This window comes from Cyclospora cayetanensis, unplaced genomic scaffold (assembly GCF_002999335.1).
Source record: "Cyclospora cayetanensis isolate NF1_C8 unplaced genomic scaffold, CcayRef3 CcayRef3_contig_14, whole genome shotgun sequence".
Taxonomy (NCBI): Eukaryota; Apicomplexa; class Conoidasida; order Eucoccidiorida; family Eimeriidae; genus Cyclospora; species Cyclospora cayetanensis.
In genome coordinates this window covers 326,466-340,312 of record NW_020312081.1, presented here as the reverse complement: position 1 = coordinate 340,312, position 13,847 = coordinate 326,466, and the positions used below count along the sequence as shown (strand labels likewise).

The window sequence follows — 13,847 nt, the reverse complement described above, 5'->3', positions numbered from 1 at the left end:
ACATCCTTCTTGAGAAAAATGACACTGATTCTGAAATGTTTTTTTCATGAGAACTCGCAGGAACAGCAGCAGAGTGTCGGGCGCTGTCTCGTTCCGATGTCGGCAACGTGTACACCCATGACTCTGCGTACCTATTTTGTCCACTCGAACAAATGCTAAACCACATAAACACACAACTGTTATTGCTTGCAACTGAACCAATGGATGGTCAGTTGGCTTGCAGAAACATCATACGTCCTGGTGCTAGGGAACTGGGGGAGGTCGCGATTTAAAGAGAAAAGGCTTCGTCCAGCAGTGTGTCCTTCCTGCCCTTGCTGATGCTAGAGGGCAATAAGAAAATAGAGCACCGGTAAAAAATAGGTAGTACCAAGCATGCTGTAAGGCGTGTTTTTGCCTTTAACCCGCTTGGCGTACATCTGAACCCTGCAAAATAAGCTAGCGTACAGCGGGCAAAAATACATTTAGGCATTTTCCACTTCACTGGTATCCTTATCTGAGATGAGAGCTAGCAAAGAGCTGATTGTTTGATTTTGCTTGTTTGTACATCTTAGGTTTTTCAGCCGATCGGTAAAAATACAGGGAACAATTTTATGGCAGCATGAGGTAGATACCGCATCCAACTAGGTGTGAACGCTGATAAGGTGTAACACTGCGCATCCTAGCTGACGCTCTACCATCAGATTGGGAGCTTCGACGGGTACGTGCATTGCAAGGAGGCAGCTCGCTAGGAAGAGCGATCAATATGTAACATTCCATCCAAGGTCTCAATTGAAAGTCAATCAACTCTGGGCTGAATACAGACGCGACATAAACCTTTCTGTGTGTTTTTACCTAAAAATCTCTTCTTCCACTGCCGCTGTCCTTTAGAGTTCCCGGTTTGAGGGCAGAGGGGCACCCAGGGGTCGCGTAGCTGCAGTAGCTAGAACAAAAACACTTCAATAGTTCAAGGCTAGGTATATACAGCATCTAGCACAAAAGCCAACAGTATTCTGTATTCCTTTATGATGCAAACGCTACTCTAGTGCTTAATATGGAAGCGTTTTCAGCTCTGCTGTCTGCCAAAGAAGCTGTAGCTTTGTAGATTAACAACGCGTATCACGGTGGATGATTTTCCTTGCATCTCATGGTAGATGTCCCTCCTCAACGCAGATCATGCTTCAGCAGGCTGTATTCATCTATGGATATTGCTTGAAAATTTCCGAATTATTGTAGAGGTGCTCTGTGTACTCGGATTAATGCGCAGGCACTCTCAAGTCCATTGTTCTTACATTCTCCTTTGTGCCCCTTTGGGATTTCGGAATAGACCGTGGTGCAGGCAGAGGCTGTACTGGCATGCACAGATTGCTCAATGAGGCACGAGAGCGCTATTGAACTAGCGTGCGTTCAGATTTTCTTCCGACAATTTACTTTTCTTCTATGTTATCGTAGAACGGAGCCCAGACATTCCATATCTCCAACTATCGGAAGCCATCGCGCCGACGCAATCTTGTTGGTCACTCCCTCTCATTTTTTTGGCTAGTCTCTGTATTTTGCCCCCCTCTGATTCCTCTTTATGGGCTAATGCGCATTTTTCGCTCTTCTCGTTTGGACACTTTTCGCGTTTCTGCCTCACTGTGGTGTGTGCAAGAGAACGGGTACACTTTCGCTGTTCTGCGTGCAGTTGCTCTCGATAACAAGGTACGGAATACGAAGCTGTGTGTTTGAAGGGAAGGGGAACACGTAACGGGCTATTTCACCCTTAAGCGCTGCCTACTATACTAGTTGTATTTCCATCAGAAGTAGTGTAGATTTGGCAATTTGGTTTGTTCTAGTCATTTCGTAGTCCCGCACGTTCGAGACAAGAAGGAGCAGTGCCGTTCGCATGTGCGTTAGATGCTATATGCAACTATCAGAGGGTGGTGGGAATGCTTATAGGGTGGAGGTACGACGACACTAGCTATTCCTTTTCTCCTCACGTCGATAACTCAGAGAGGCGCGCCCAGGGGAAGGAAGACGCTATATTGGTAAATACTTAGTACCTTTCTATTAAGTGTGTATTTGGTCTGGGGTAAACTGTTCCCACAAGGAGATCTCACATGGAGCGTTGCGCCTTGGATCCCCTTGTTGTAGGGCTTCAGTGTAGGCGGTCGGTCAGAAAGGGGAAAGGTAGAGCCCAGCCTTTATAGTCTAAACCGCTGTGCAAATCATACCTAATGAAAACTACTCTTTAATCTTCGAATGCTCAATATGGAGGATGAAGCCATTCTAGAATACCCAAGCTGGAGTAGTGTAAGTGGGGGTACCGCCTGCGCATAGAGGGGCCACCTCGTAGGTCGCTGTATGAAGCGTAAGATTCGCCACTACTGGTCTCGAATGGGCTTAGATCTGAATACGAGATCTAACTGCGATGTGTTTTCCGTACCAGCGGCACAAGGGGAGGTGTACAGAGCAGATCCGTGGCCGTTTGCAGCCGCTACGATGGGGAGGGGCACTAAGCACAGACGGGATCTTTTAGAATTGCGATTCATCACTCGAAGTCTACTCCGTTTCATTGTCTAGAACGAAAAAACAGTGATTTTGGAGCGGACGACGAAGAGCTCAGGAAGAAAGGCGTGCAGCGATGCCACCGTTCTTTGCGCTGGGGATACTGAGGCTGCATGCAGCGGCAGCAGGACCAGCACAGCAGCCGGAGCGGCTGCAGCGGCAGCAGCAGCGGCAAGAACAGCCCCACCGCGGATGTCTCCGCAACAAGTGTTTGATTCGCGGCTTTAGGGCAGAAGCATCTGAAAGCCGCTCAGCGTAAAGAGGGCGAGTGGAGGGTCTGGCTGCTCCTGCTCACCAGCAGGCCCTTCAAAGCACCAGCAGCACAAGGAGCAGGAACGGCAGCAAAAGGCGAATATTTCTTTGCCAGAAGAAGCAGCAGTCCCTGGCAGATGACTCCGCCTCAGGCTGCAGAGTTTGGTGCTCCCCCTCTGGAAGCCGAGGGGGTTGCAGGGGGGCATGCACAGGAGGGGGAAGGAGGCGCTTGCCCTTCCGCGGCGAGAGAAGCAGCAGCGACGAACGGAAAGAGTCTTCTCCATGATCTCTGGAAGAAGAACGGCGCCAAGGCTAAGCGCGTGGTCAAGCTGCTCCGTCGGAAGCGTCAGAAGCAGCAGAAACGTCAGCAGCAGCAAGCGCAGCAGGACGACTCGCCAGATCTGAAGCAGGAGCTTCTGGCAGCAGTGCCTTTGCGAAGCAAGCAGCGGGAGTTGTTGCTGCCGCTTGGTCGGAACAAGAAGCTGAAGAAAAAGCTGGAGGCTGCGCTCGAGGTCGACCCCCACGAGGCTGAGACAGAGAGCGAGGAAGAGACTGAGGACGAAGGCGAGGATGCGGAAGAGGACGCTGACTCCGGCTCAGAGGGAGAGCGCGAGGCTGTTGCAGACGAAGCGAGGAACAAAACAAAAGGAGGCAAATTCAAGGAGGAACCCGAAGATCAAGGCGTTGAGATCGAGTTTGTACCGGCCGAAGAGGCAGAAGGGGCAGAAGGCGCTATTGCACAGTTGGCGGAAACATTCTCAGACGTCTTTGAAAAGCTCAACGCGAATCTCAAAGCCCAACCCTTGCAGGTGAGGTCAGCAGTTTTTTATTTTAGCGGTGGCATTTTGCAGCAGGAGTTGCACCCTGCCCGAGGGGGAGGAACGCGGCGTGCAGCTCCACATCACAAATTATTTGTTTCATAAGTGTGTAGCTTTCAGAAGGGCTGCTTTTTGTGTAGAGTTTCCTGTGTTCGTCATCTCTACAGCGTTTGCATCTTGCTGCGTGTGTCGTATGTATGTATGTATGTGTGTATGTGTGTATGTGTATGCATGTATGTATGCATGTATGTATGTGTTCCTGCTGGTAGCTCCAGCCTTATACACACTTCTCATGCTTCGTTCGTTGGTCATACCCCGCGTATTCATTTTTTCGCAATTTGCTGTGGCATCTCCCTTCGGCCTCTCGTGCCTTTTTCGAATGCGGTTCGAAGCGTTGAGTCTGTGTCGCTGCGGACCCCTTCTCGTGGCTGCAAGTCTTTCTGTCTGTCTGTCTGTCTGTCTGTCTTTCTGTCTTTCTGTCTGACTGCCTTTCTTTCTTTCTCTGCCTGCGGCCGCAAAAGCTGTGGAGCCGAAAGTGGCAGCGCGGCGTTTTCGAATTTCTCGTGACGTTCTGCTGCGCGTGGGGTGTCTGTACACAGGAAGCAGATGAAGAGGAGGAAGAAGAGGGCCTGGGCACGCGAGGGGAGATCCAGGCGTTTCGAGACGACGACGAGGAAGATGAGGAGGAAGCCGCAGCAGAAGGAGATGCAGCGATATCAGCGGGAAGCAAGCGTGGGGGAAAACTACCCCGTGGCAAGCAGCGCCGTTTGCAGCGTCCCTCCATATGTGCTCTGAAGCAGCAGACTGCAAGGCCAGATCGCATTGAGGTTTGGGATGCAACGAGTGCAGATCCGTTTTTTCTGGCGTTTTTAAAGGGCCTTAGGAACGTCGTAGCTGTGCCTCAGCACTGGTCTCAGAAGCGGCGGTATCTCCAGTGGAAGAGAGGCTTCGAGAAGCCTCCCTTTAAGCTGCCACGTACGGGGGATGCTGGGTCGTTGCGTTGCTTTTGAGTCTCTTCGGGGGTGGTTGTGTTGTGTTGTAGGGGGGAGAAGGGTTCCCAACCGTGTGTTTTGCTACTGCTTAACACGGAGGAGGGGGGAGGGGAAGAAGAAGGGGCATAAAGAGTCGAGACACAGGCTTTGTGCCTCAAACGGAATCTAAAGCAGAAGCGTTGGGAATTGGGCACCTCCCTTGGGGGATCTCGCAGGAGGATGCGTGGGGTCGTTTTCTGACGTTTGGGCGTGGTATATGCAGCACACATTGAGGCTACAAAGATTTCAGAAGTGCGATCAGCATTAGTTGAAGCCGAAGCACAAAAGACGATGCGCCAGCGGATGAGGGAAAAAGTGCGGCCTAAAGCGAACAGGCTGGCTATTGACTACCAGGTATGTCTGTACAGTGTGAGACGGCGGGAGGAAGGGGGGAGAGCACTCGTGTGAGCCTTGTCTTCTCTCAGTAGGAATGTCTTTTGCGACGTCATCAGCGCTGAAGAACAGTGGCAACGAAGGGAGGGAGGGAGGGAGGAAAGGAGGGTTGCGGGGAGAAGCGATTTACAGCCGCCAGCGCACGGCCAGAAGGGGAAGACGAATGCGACGGGGGAGAAGAGAGTCAACAGAGGGGATGGCAGAGAGGCTGAAATCTTTTCCCTAGCAGTTTTTTACGAAACTTCTTACCATGAGGGGTGTTTCATGGGGAGCGCATAATGCCATGGTGTAGCGCCAGAACCGTCAGGGTATGCGTTTATGGGTATATTTATGTGTTTATAAATATATATGGTCGTTTGGAGGAGAGGCTTTTTGGCGAATTGTAGGGCCCTGAGGCGCTGGAGAGAGAACCCAGCTCTGATGCATCGACGCCTTCGTGCTGAGTTGACTAGAGATTCTTTTTTTGGCGGTCCAATGTTGAATGCATAGATGTATATCTGTACATATATATAGATATATATATACCTATATATATATATATATATATATATATATATATATATATATATATATATAGGAGTGTATGTATACATGTATGGGGATTTTCTTGTGGCGGGCAAACAGGTTCTGATAGCGATGCAAAGTGTGCGTGGCTTTTATGTGTGGATAGCCATTCATCCATGTAAATATATATATATATAAATGTGTATATGCATATTTATATGTATATATGGTGCCGCTCATTTTCTGTGTGTGTGCTGGCAGGTCCTTCATGATTGCTTCTTTAAGCATGCAGTTAAGCCACCGCTCACGAAGATGGGGGATCTGTATTTTGAAGGGAAGGAGTTTCTTCAGGCGAAGAAGAAGGCAAAGCCAGGCCAGCTTTCTGAGAAGCTTAGGGAAGCCTTAGGAATGGGGCCTCTTTCTCCTCCTCCTTGGTTGCTGAACATGCAGCGGTAAGACAGGCTGTCATGGTGGCCGCTGTGTAAGAGGCGCTAAGTGGGGTTGTTGTGGGATCGTTCCACCGGCGCTGGCCCCTCTAGCGTTGCCTCTCAGCCTTGCAGCATGGCGCACTTCTTGCGCAATTTTCTCTCGCGGAATCGCGCTACCAGCCTCCCTCTTGCTCGGTGTGTATGGACAGACAGTGAATGAGGCTTTTTTGAAGGAGAGGAGGAAGTTCACGGCGTCTTTTTCTTTCCTCCTTTGCGTCTCGCAGATACGGCCCGCCTCCTGCATATCCGCGCCTACGAGTGCCTGGTCTGAACGCGCCAATTCCCACCGGTGCAAGTTACGGATATCAGCCAGGGGGATGGGGTCGTCCTCCAGTAGATGACAGCGGCAAGTTGCTCTTCCAGGCTCCCGAAGAGGAGCTGGAGGAAGAGGATGCGATGCAGCTGCAGGCGGGAGATAGAACAAATGTCGAAGGGATGTGGGGAGAATTGCCTCCAGACGTCGAAGTTCAGCAAGAAGAAGAAGAAGATGGTAAGCCACGGGGGGTGGGGTCGGGTCGGGTGTCTGTACAGCACAAAAAAGGTCTCGCGCTCCTCTGGCTCTTGCTCTTTCTTGCACGCACGCGTCGGTTTCACCTCTGGTTCTTGTCCTCTTCATCTTTGGCAAGAGCTGCGCTCGCGCATTTGTTTTTCTGTTGCAGAGCAAGAGGGCACGGCAGGAGGAGAAGGCGCTCAAGTAGGCCGAGCGATGTTTGATGAGACCTCCTTCATTCAGCGCTGGTTCTTCGCCTCTCTCTTCAGTTCTTGTGTCGCAGATGCAATCACGCTGCTTGTACAGGGATATACGGTGGTGTCGTGTGTATGTATGTGTATGGCTGTCTCTGCGGATGTGTATGTATGTATGTGTATGTCTGTCTGTGTGGATGTGTATGTCTGTATGTGTATGTATGTATGTGTATGTCTGTCTGTGTGGATGTGTATGTATGTATGTGTATGTCTGTATGTGTATGTATGTATGTGTATGTCTGTCTGTGTGGATGTGTATGTATGTATGTGTATGTCTGTCTGTGTGGATGTGTATGTATGTATGTGTATGTCTGTCTGTGTGGATGTGTATGTATGTATGTGTATGTATGTATGTGTATGTCTGTCTGTGTGGATGTGTATGTATGTATGTGTATGTCTGTCTGTGTGGATGTGTATGTATGTGTATGTCTGTCTATGTATGTCTGTATTTCTGTGTATGTCTGTATTTCTGTGTGTGTATGTATGTCTGTGTGGGTGGGTGGGTGTGTTTCATTTTTGCGTGCAGCCGACTTCAGAAACACCCTTTGCTGGTGGCGCTTCGAGCGTTGGTGGCAGCACCTTAGGCCTCGAGTCTCCTGCTTCTTTAGAGCTGCAGCAGCGGCGCGGGGGGGGAGCCTCATCAGTCGCGTCGTCTGGACCTAGGGCGTACACAATTTTGACTCCTCAGGATGCTACTGTGCAGCAAGGCCAGTTGTTTGGTGTCAAGCACACGTATCGCATTCCGAGCAGCGCCTTGCCTGGGCCGCAGCAGCAAGCCGGGTCGGGGGTTGCTTCGGGTGTACAGACACCTGCGGGCATTGCAACTCCGAGGATCGCCAGTGGCCATGCCTCCCCGTTTATCCAGCAGCCAGGCGTAGGAACCCCCTTCCTGGGAGCTGCCAGCGTTAGTGGCACCAATACGCCTCTCATAGGTCATGGTGGAAGCGCCACTCCCATCGGTGTTACCGTTTCCCTCAACCCCAACGAAATGGGTAAGTTGCACGCGGAGTGCTTGTTGGTAGGAGCCTCCCTTGTTGTGCTGCTTTCGCGGCTTTCGCTGGGCTGTTTCAGACGGCAGGCTGTGGAGGTCACGCAGCTGCAGGGAAGGATCGTAGGGAGCAAAAAAGAATGATCAGCGAAGATCGGGGGAGGCTCTTCAGGCTGCACCGGGTGTATAGGCAGAAGAAGGGAAGCTCTTGTATAGGCAGGCAGAAGAAGGGAAGCTCTTGTTTAGGCAGGCAGGAGAAGGGAAGTCTTTGTATAGGCAGGCAGAAGAAGGGAAGTCTTTGTATAGGCAGGCAGAAGAAGGGAAGCTCTTGTATAGGCAGAAGAAGGGAAGCCTTTGTATAGGCAGAAGAAGGGAAGCTCTTGTATAGGCAGGCAGAAGAAGGGAAGTCTTTGTTTAGGCAGAAGAAGGGAAGCTCTTGTATAGGCAGGTAGAAGAAGGGAAGTCTTTGTATAGGCAGGCAGAAGAAGGGAAGCTCTTGTATAGGCAGGCAGAAGAAGGGAAGCTCTTGTATAGGCAGAAGAAGGGAAGTCTTTGTATAGGCAGAAGTAGCGGTTGCTACCAGAGTGCTTTTTTCTCGTCCTTCTCTGCCTTTTTTGTGTCTCAGAGCAGGAAGGCGCCTTCACTGCGGATATCATTAGGCAGCAGCTTCGTCAGCACGAAGAAGCAGCTGCTCGCGCGAAGGCAGCGGCAGGCCAGATTGATCCGGCTGATCGTAAGAGAAGCCCCTTTTCTCCCTCTCTCTTTCTACCCGAGCCGTGTGCTGCTGCCGATGGCTCCCTTCCACGCTGTAATAGAGATCCCTACCTCCTGCCTCACTGCCCCTGGCCACATTTGAGGCTTCCCTTTCTTCCGAAAACCATGTGCTTGGTGGCTTGCGGCTCCAGAGAGGAAGAGGAAGGGCGATGAAGTGCGCGGCGTCTCAGCGACGGCTCCCAAATCAAAAAAGAAGAAACAATTCAAGTTCTAAGGCTTCTGTGCCTTCGCTGGACAGTCCCTCTGTGCGCTCGTTCTTTTCCTTGCCCTTGTTCGTCGTGTATGCGCCTCTCGCAGTTTTTTTGCGCGACTTTCAGCTAGTTACGTCTCGCTCCTTTCGCTATTTCGTGTCTCGCCTCTCTGTCTCCTGCACACGCCACCTCTCGTCCGTATGGGTGTGTTAGTGCCTCTTTTTACCTCGTACAAGGGCTGCCTATCTCCGTATCTTGATCTTGATGCATTTTCATGTACTTGCTGCCTCGGCCACATCTGCTTCGCTCCCTTCGCTCATTAGAACTCCTTGGCGTGCCTCCTGGCTCCGCATTGTTTTCCCGTCTTTCTTGCTTGGAGCGTCTTTCTTCCTCGCCTTAACTCTACAACCCTTGAGGGGCTGAACAGGCAACTCGAAGCACTTTCTGTTGCTGCCCCCCTGTAGAGCCGCAATCAGGGACTGGCGCTGTACGAGCGACTAAGCGAAGGGCAGGTTTGCAGTGAGAAACGCGAATTCCTACCAGGCAATCGCGGTAGCACAGAGCTGACAGCGAGAGAGTTCCCTGCAGACGAGAACTGAGACACTGACTGACCCCTGAACCGCTCGTACCTCAATACCGTCCCCTCGCCTCCTGCTGTATTGAGACAGCGTATAAGGGGGTTGATGGAGCGAGACGGCGGTTGGTGGTAGGGAAATTTGGAGCCTCGGGAGGCTGACCCTTCGCGGATGTACTCAATAAGACTTAGGGGGGAGGGAGTCTAGCGGTAAAACAGGAAGACAAGGCCACCTTCACTCTGCGCAAAGCTATACGCTATCGTTACACTTCCTTGCAGTGCAGCATGCCGAGCTGCGCTTTCTCAGAGTAAAATACCATCCCTTCAGGGTCAAAAGTTTTGTATTGGCCTTGGGCCTAAAAAGCTACACGAATGGAAACACTAGAAGAATGAGCGCTCCTACACAGTTCTAGCACTCTAAACACGAATCTCTCAAGTGTTTCCCTTAATTGACTCCCTCCCCTCCCCCTGTCTCTCTCGCTACTGTTCTCGCCCTGCTGGGCTCCGGCATACCGGGAGAGAGACAACAAGGGTGCATGATGTGCCTTGCTGTTCGACCCCTATGCACTCAACGAGCGTCCATTCGCACAGTGCATGCGTTAGCACACACGGTGTCCCCATGCACTTTCAAACTAAGGAGCTGACCACCTGTATTTTGCGAGCGACAACAAACATCAAGAACCAGACCATCGAAGCAGGTGTTGACAACTTATTGTGCATTATGAATAACAAGGCACCATGAATTGATTAAGTGCATTTTTGGCGTACAGCATGCTGTCGGGCCTTAGACTAGGCGAACAACGCTCCATCCCTCGGGAGGCACTGGACTCGCGACTTGAAACGAGCTGAGCAGAGAGTTACTCTGTGTTTTACAAAGATTTTCCCTCCTCCCACCTAAGCCTCTTAGAGGGAGAGCTAGGGTGCTCGTATCTGCACCCTTTTAAGCAGGCGGAGCAACCAGAGTTAGTTGCATGTACTTTTTGCGCACACGCGCATGCACAACATTGATCCTTACGATGTCGAGTTGACGCTACTCTTCAATCAATAGTGCATGCAAACAGCTTACCAAATGGTCGATTCATTGCAACTTCTGAATTTAGCCGAATATTTTGCTGTTCATACTGTAAGTGCAGCTCGCTGTGGAGCGTGTTTTGTCGGTTAGCTCTCGACAGTACGAGCGAACGCTCTGCAAGTTTGCGCTACATGTTGCACCGTGCAAATGGGTGCAAACGAATCTTTGTGGAGTGCTAAGAGAGGCTGCGGCCACGCGGATGCGCCGTAATGGTCTCCCTCACTCCTCCCGGTTGTACCAGAATCCTGTGCGAGGGACGGCAGAGAGAAGAGGGAAGGAGTTCTGCTTGGACTGAGACACTTGTTGTTTTTCTATGAGTTTTATACGCGATTTGGTCCAAAAATGTGTCTCTATGGAGAGCCTAGAAGTGCGAGCTCTAGTACCCACATAGCAAGCAGCACGAGGTTTCAGCACTCAGCACACAGTCCCTAGCACCTATTTACGCACTTAAAAACGCTGAGAGCAGGAGAATGATGAGCGAGGTGCTTTGAAACGCAGCTGGGATACGTTCTCTCTCATGCTTGCGACTTCAACACGGCAGCAAACCATGTCTGCACGGCTGACACCGCACAACGCCATTCGGCCGGAAACCAAGCATTTGGCCGCTCCTTCTCCGCCGTTTCTGCCTTAAATGGCGAAACAGCACGTCAATAATGGCGAGAGGAACGCCTACAAAAGGCGCTGAAGAGTCAGGAGGCTTCTGGCCGTCGGCAGCACACAAACCCCACCCAACCGGCGGAGCTTGGAGAGGCCCCAACGCGGACGGTCTCAACCCTTCCTGCGATTGCAAACTGAAAGCCTATGCAAAAATTAAAAGTTGGTGGGATATCGGGTGTTCTGAAGCGCGCCAATAAACCTGCAAAGTTCCCCAATTGCCGTGAGATCGCCACCCCCTAGCCCTCCTCTGCACCACGTTGTTGAAGGATTATGAAAGGCGGCCTGGGCACGAGCGTGTCCACTATCGAGGCGCACTGCGAATCTGAATCTGCATGCGTCTGTGTTTCCTGGATGGCTGCGAACCTTAAAGCCTAGAGATAATGGTGCTGGTTAGAAGCCCTAAGCGTCCAGTGCCGTCCAGCGGCAGCAACAGCAGCGAGCCGCAGCAGCAGCATCCCTCGAAGATTCCAGCCGCTTCGCCTCTTCTAAGACGTCTCAACGCAGAAGCATCGGCAGACTCGACTCCTGCCAACTGCACAGCGCCGGGTGCTGCCCTCCGCCAGCTGGAACTGCCAGCGCAGCAGCAGAAACAACAGCAGCAGCCAGTGCAGCAAGAGGGTACACAGCAGCAGCCAGTGCAGCAAGAGGGTACACAGCAGCAGCCAGTGCAGCACCAGAAACAGAAGCAACAGCCAGTTCAGCACCGGAAGCAGCAGCAGCAGCAAGCACAGCACCAGAAACACCAGCAGCAGCCAGTGCAACAAGAGGATCCGACACAGCATCGCCGCTGCATTGCAACTTCGGCTCGCTCCCCTGTGCGGGCGTTTCTTAGCTCCGAATCCTTCGCAGCTCCTACTGCTACTTCTTCTTTGGAGGTGTCATCAGCCGGAGCACCAGCGGGCACCCAAAATGCTCATGCCGAATCTCTGCGGCAAGAGGAGCCTATGAAACGCCTCTCCACTCATGACGAGCTGCTGCAGCCACTGCAGCCACAGCAGCAGCAGCTTTCCCAGCACCATCCGGAAGAAGATGTTATCCATGGAATCCCCCGCAGCGCTGCGGCGTTTCAGCAACAATGGCACCGGCGGCTGCAGCAGCTGGAGCAGCAGCTGGGGTGTATGGACATCGAGCAGCAGCAGCTGCAGCAGGCAGCGCAGCTGGAGGCGCGTTCCCACGTGGCGATCAGGCAGGCAGCCCATGTACTGCGGCAGCGGCAGGAGCAGGAGCAGCAGCAACTTCAGCAGCTACGGCATGAGCAGCAGGAGGCGCAGCAGCAGCATGAGGCGTCAGAGAGCAGATTCGTCTCTGTGCAGACAGAGGCCGCTGCAGCAGCGGGGGGAGATGAGCTCTTGCAGCGACGTTTGCAGCAGACGCATGTCAAAAAGCAGCAGCTGCAGCAGCTGCAGCAGCAGAAGCACGCCCTTCTTCTTTGCCTTAGCAAGACGGAGTGCAAGGCTCGCCAACTGCAGGAGCTCCTCTTGCAGCTTAAACAGCAGCAAGAATACGACGTCAACACGCTGCGAGAGGAGGAGCTACTGCTTTCTCTCGCAACGCGCTTCAAGTTTACGAGGATCAACGGCACAAGCATCACCGGCTTGACAGTGCCTGACCAGCGCCCTCCTGCTGCCGCTGCAGCGAGTGTCTTTGCCGGCAAGGCAGATGCAGCAGCGTCACCATTCGAAGCGGCAGCGAATAGCAGCAGCAGCGGCACAGCTAGCGACCTTGTTGGGGAGCAGGCCGAAGGCGCAGCCATCGTACAACTTGAGCTGCCATCGTTGGAGCAGCAGCAGGAGAAAGGCTTTGCTGCTGCACCCCCTGCGGCACCATGCGAAGCTGCAGATGTCTTATGGCAGCAGCTGATGCAACAAGCGCACGCGGAGGATAGTCGTGCGGCCTTCGTGCTCCAAAGAATTAGGGAAGTTTGCTCATCCTAAGTTGTCGAACGCCGAAAACTCGACATCAAAGATCCTTTGGTCTTGACTCACGAACGCCAGCTCGCTACGCTATATACATGCATGTATACATATGCCTATGTATACATGTATGCATCCCCTACCTCCGACTGTTCGAATAACGTAGCAGCTAGCTAGCGGACGCCCCCGCCCGGGTTCCTAGTTTACCACTAGTTATTCATCTACTGAATCGGCTGATTTGGTGTCTAGAAGACTGTACACCTAAGGAGTCGGCACGTTAGATGGGCACTCAGCTAGCTAGCCGATCTGGGCCGAAAAGGGAGTAGAAACGTGCGCTATCTCAACCAGTCCGCCCCACTCTGTAGAGCTCTAGAGGAATTGCAGGAAATTTAGTCGCAAAGATGTGAAGACAGGCGGCATCCAGATGCGCACAAAGCTACTCGGCCTCCCTCTTGAGACTCTCTTTTTCCTCCACATTGCTGCTGCTGCTGCTGTCGCACTTCTTGTCGGGCAGTACAACAAGTGGAGCACCAGACACCGCGTGACGGGGAGCTGCAGCAAAAACTGTGCTGCCGCAGGCGTCGAGGGTCCTCGCTGCTTCTGCAGCACACACCATGAGCACAACCAGAAGCAACAGCGGCACATGTCTAGCAAATCGAATAAAGTGCACGGGAAAATTGCGAAATCGATTCGCGAAACCCTGCATGAGTACGAGCAGGCAGGCGCAGCGGCGCAGCAGGGAAGTGGCGTACTCTTGGCTTCTTCTCGCAGCTGCTTCACGTGTTGCAGCTGCTGCAGCATCGAGGCTCGCTGCTGCAGCGCCCGCAGCAACAGCTGACGCTGCTGTTGCTGCATTTCCCAATGATAAAAAACAGCAGACACGACAAAGCGCAGCTTCCGCACCACCAGTTCGGCCTTCACTACT

At 52.4% G+C, this 13,847-nt stretch overlaps 2 protein-coding genes across 2 annotated transcripts; both read left to right on the top strand.

Annotated features, from left to right (window-relative positions):
- Positions 1 to 2,226: 2,226 nt before the first annotated feature.
- LOC34620433 (splicing factor 3B subunit 2) lies at positions 2,227 to 8,729 on the top strand. The gene is made up of 10 exons (XM_026336656.1): positions 2,227 to 2,278; positions 2,752 to 3,584; positions 4,193 to 4,568; positions 4,848 to 4,978; positions 5,783 to 5,910; positions 6,234 to 6,523; positions 6,636 to 6,703; positions 7,280 to 7,745; positions 8,367 to 8,474; positions 8,599 to 8,729. The coding sequence occupies exons 1-10, from the start codon at positions 2,227 to 2,229 to the stop codon at positions 8,727 to 8,729; spliced, it is 2,583 nt and encodes an 860-aa protein (XP_026192441.1).
- A 2,660-nt stretch (positions 8,730 to 11,389) lies between these two features.
- On the top strand, positions 11,390 to 12,943 carry LOC113147147 (putative uncharacterized protein DDB_G0271606). Its single transcript, XM_026336655.1, has 4 exons — positions 11,390 to 11,501; positions 11,573 to 11,646; positions 11,687 to 11,740; positions 11,885 to 12,943. The coding sequence occupies exons 1-4, from the start codon at positions 11,390 to 11,392 to the stop codon at positions 12,941 to 12,943; spliced, it is 1,299 nt and encodes a 432-aa protein (XP_026192440.1).
- The last annotated feature ends 904 nt before the right edge of the window (positions 12,944 to 13,847 follow it).

What these genes read in the sequence shown, in the direction of transcription:
- LOC34620433 (XM_026336656.1), top strand. Translation starts at nt 2,227, where the DNA reads ATGGAGGATGAAGCCATTCTAGAATACCCAAGCTGGAGTAGTGTAAGT. An exon ending in CCAGGCCAGCTTTCTGAGAA is followed by an intron (nt 5,911 to 6,233) that starts GCTTAGGGAAGC and finishes TGCGTCTCGCAG; the next exon opens with ATACGGCCCGCCTCCTGCAT. An exon ending in CCAGATTGATCCGGCTGATC is followed by an intron (nt 8,475 to 8,598) that starts GTAAGAGAAGCC and finishes GCCACATTTGAG; the next exon opens with GCTTCCCTTTCTTCCGAAAA.
- LOC113147147 (XM_026336655.1), top strand. Translation starts at nt 11,390, where the DNA reads ATGGTGCTGGTTAGAAGCCCTAAGCGTCCAGTGCCGTCCAGCGGCAGC. An exon ending in CGCTTCGCCTCTTCTAAGAC is followed by an intron (nt 11,502 to 11,572) that starts GTCTCAACGCAG and finishes GCCCTCCGCCAG; the next exon opens with CTGGAACTGCCAGCGCAGCA. An exon ending in AGCAGCAGCAGCAAGCACAG is followed by an intron (nt 11,741 to 11,884) that starts CACCAGAAACAC and finishes TCTTCTTTGGAG; the next exon opens with GTGTCATCAGCCGGAGCACC.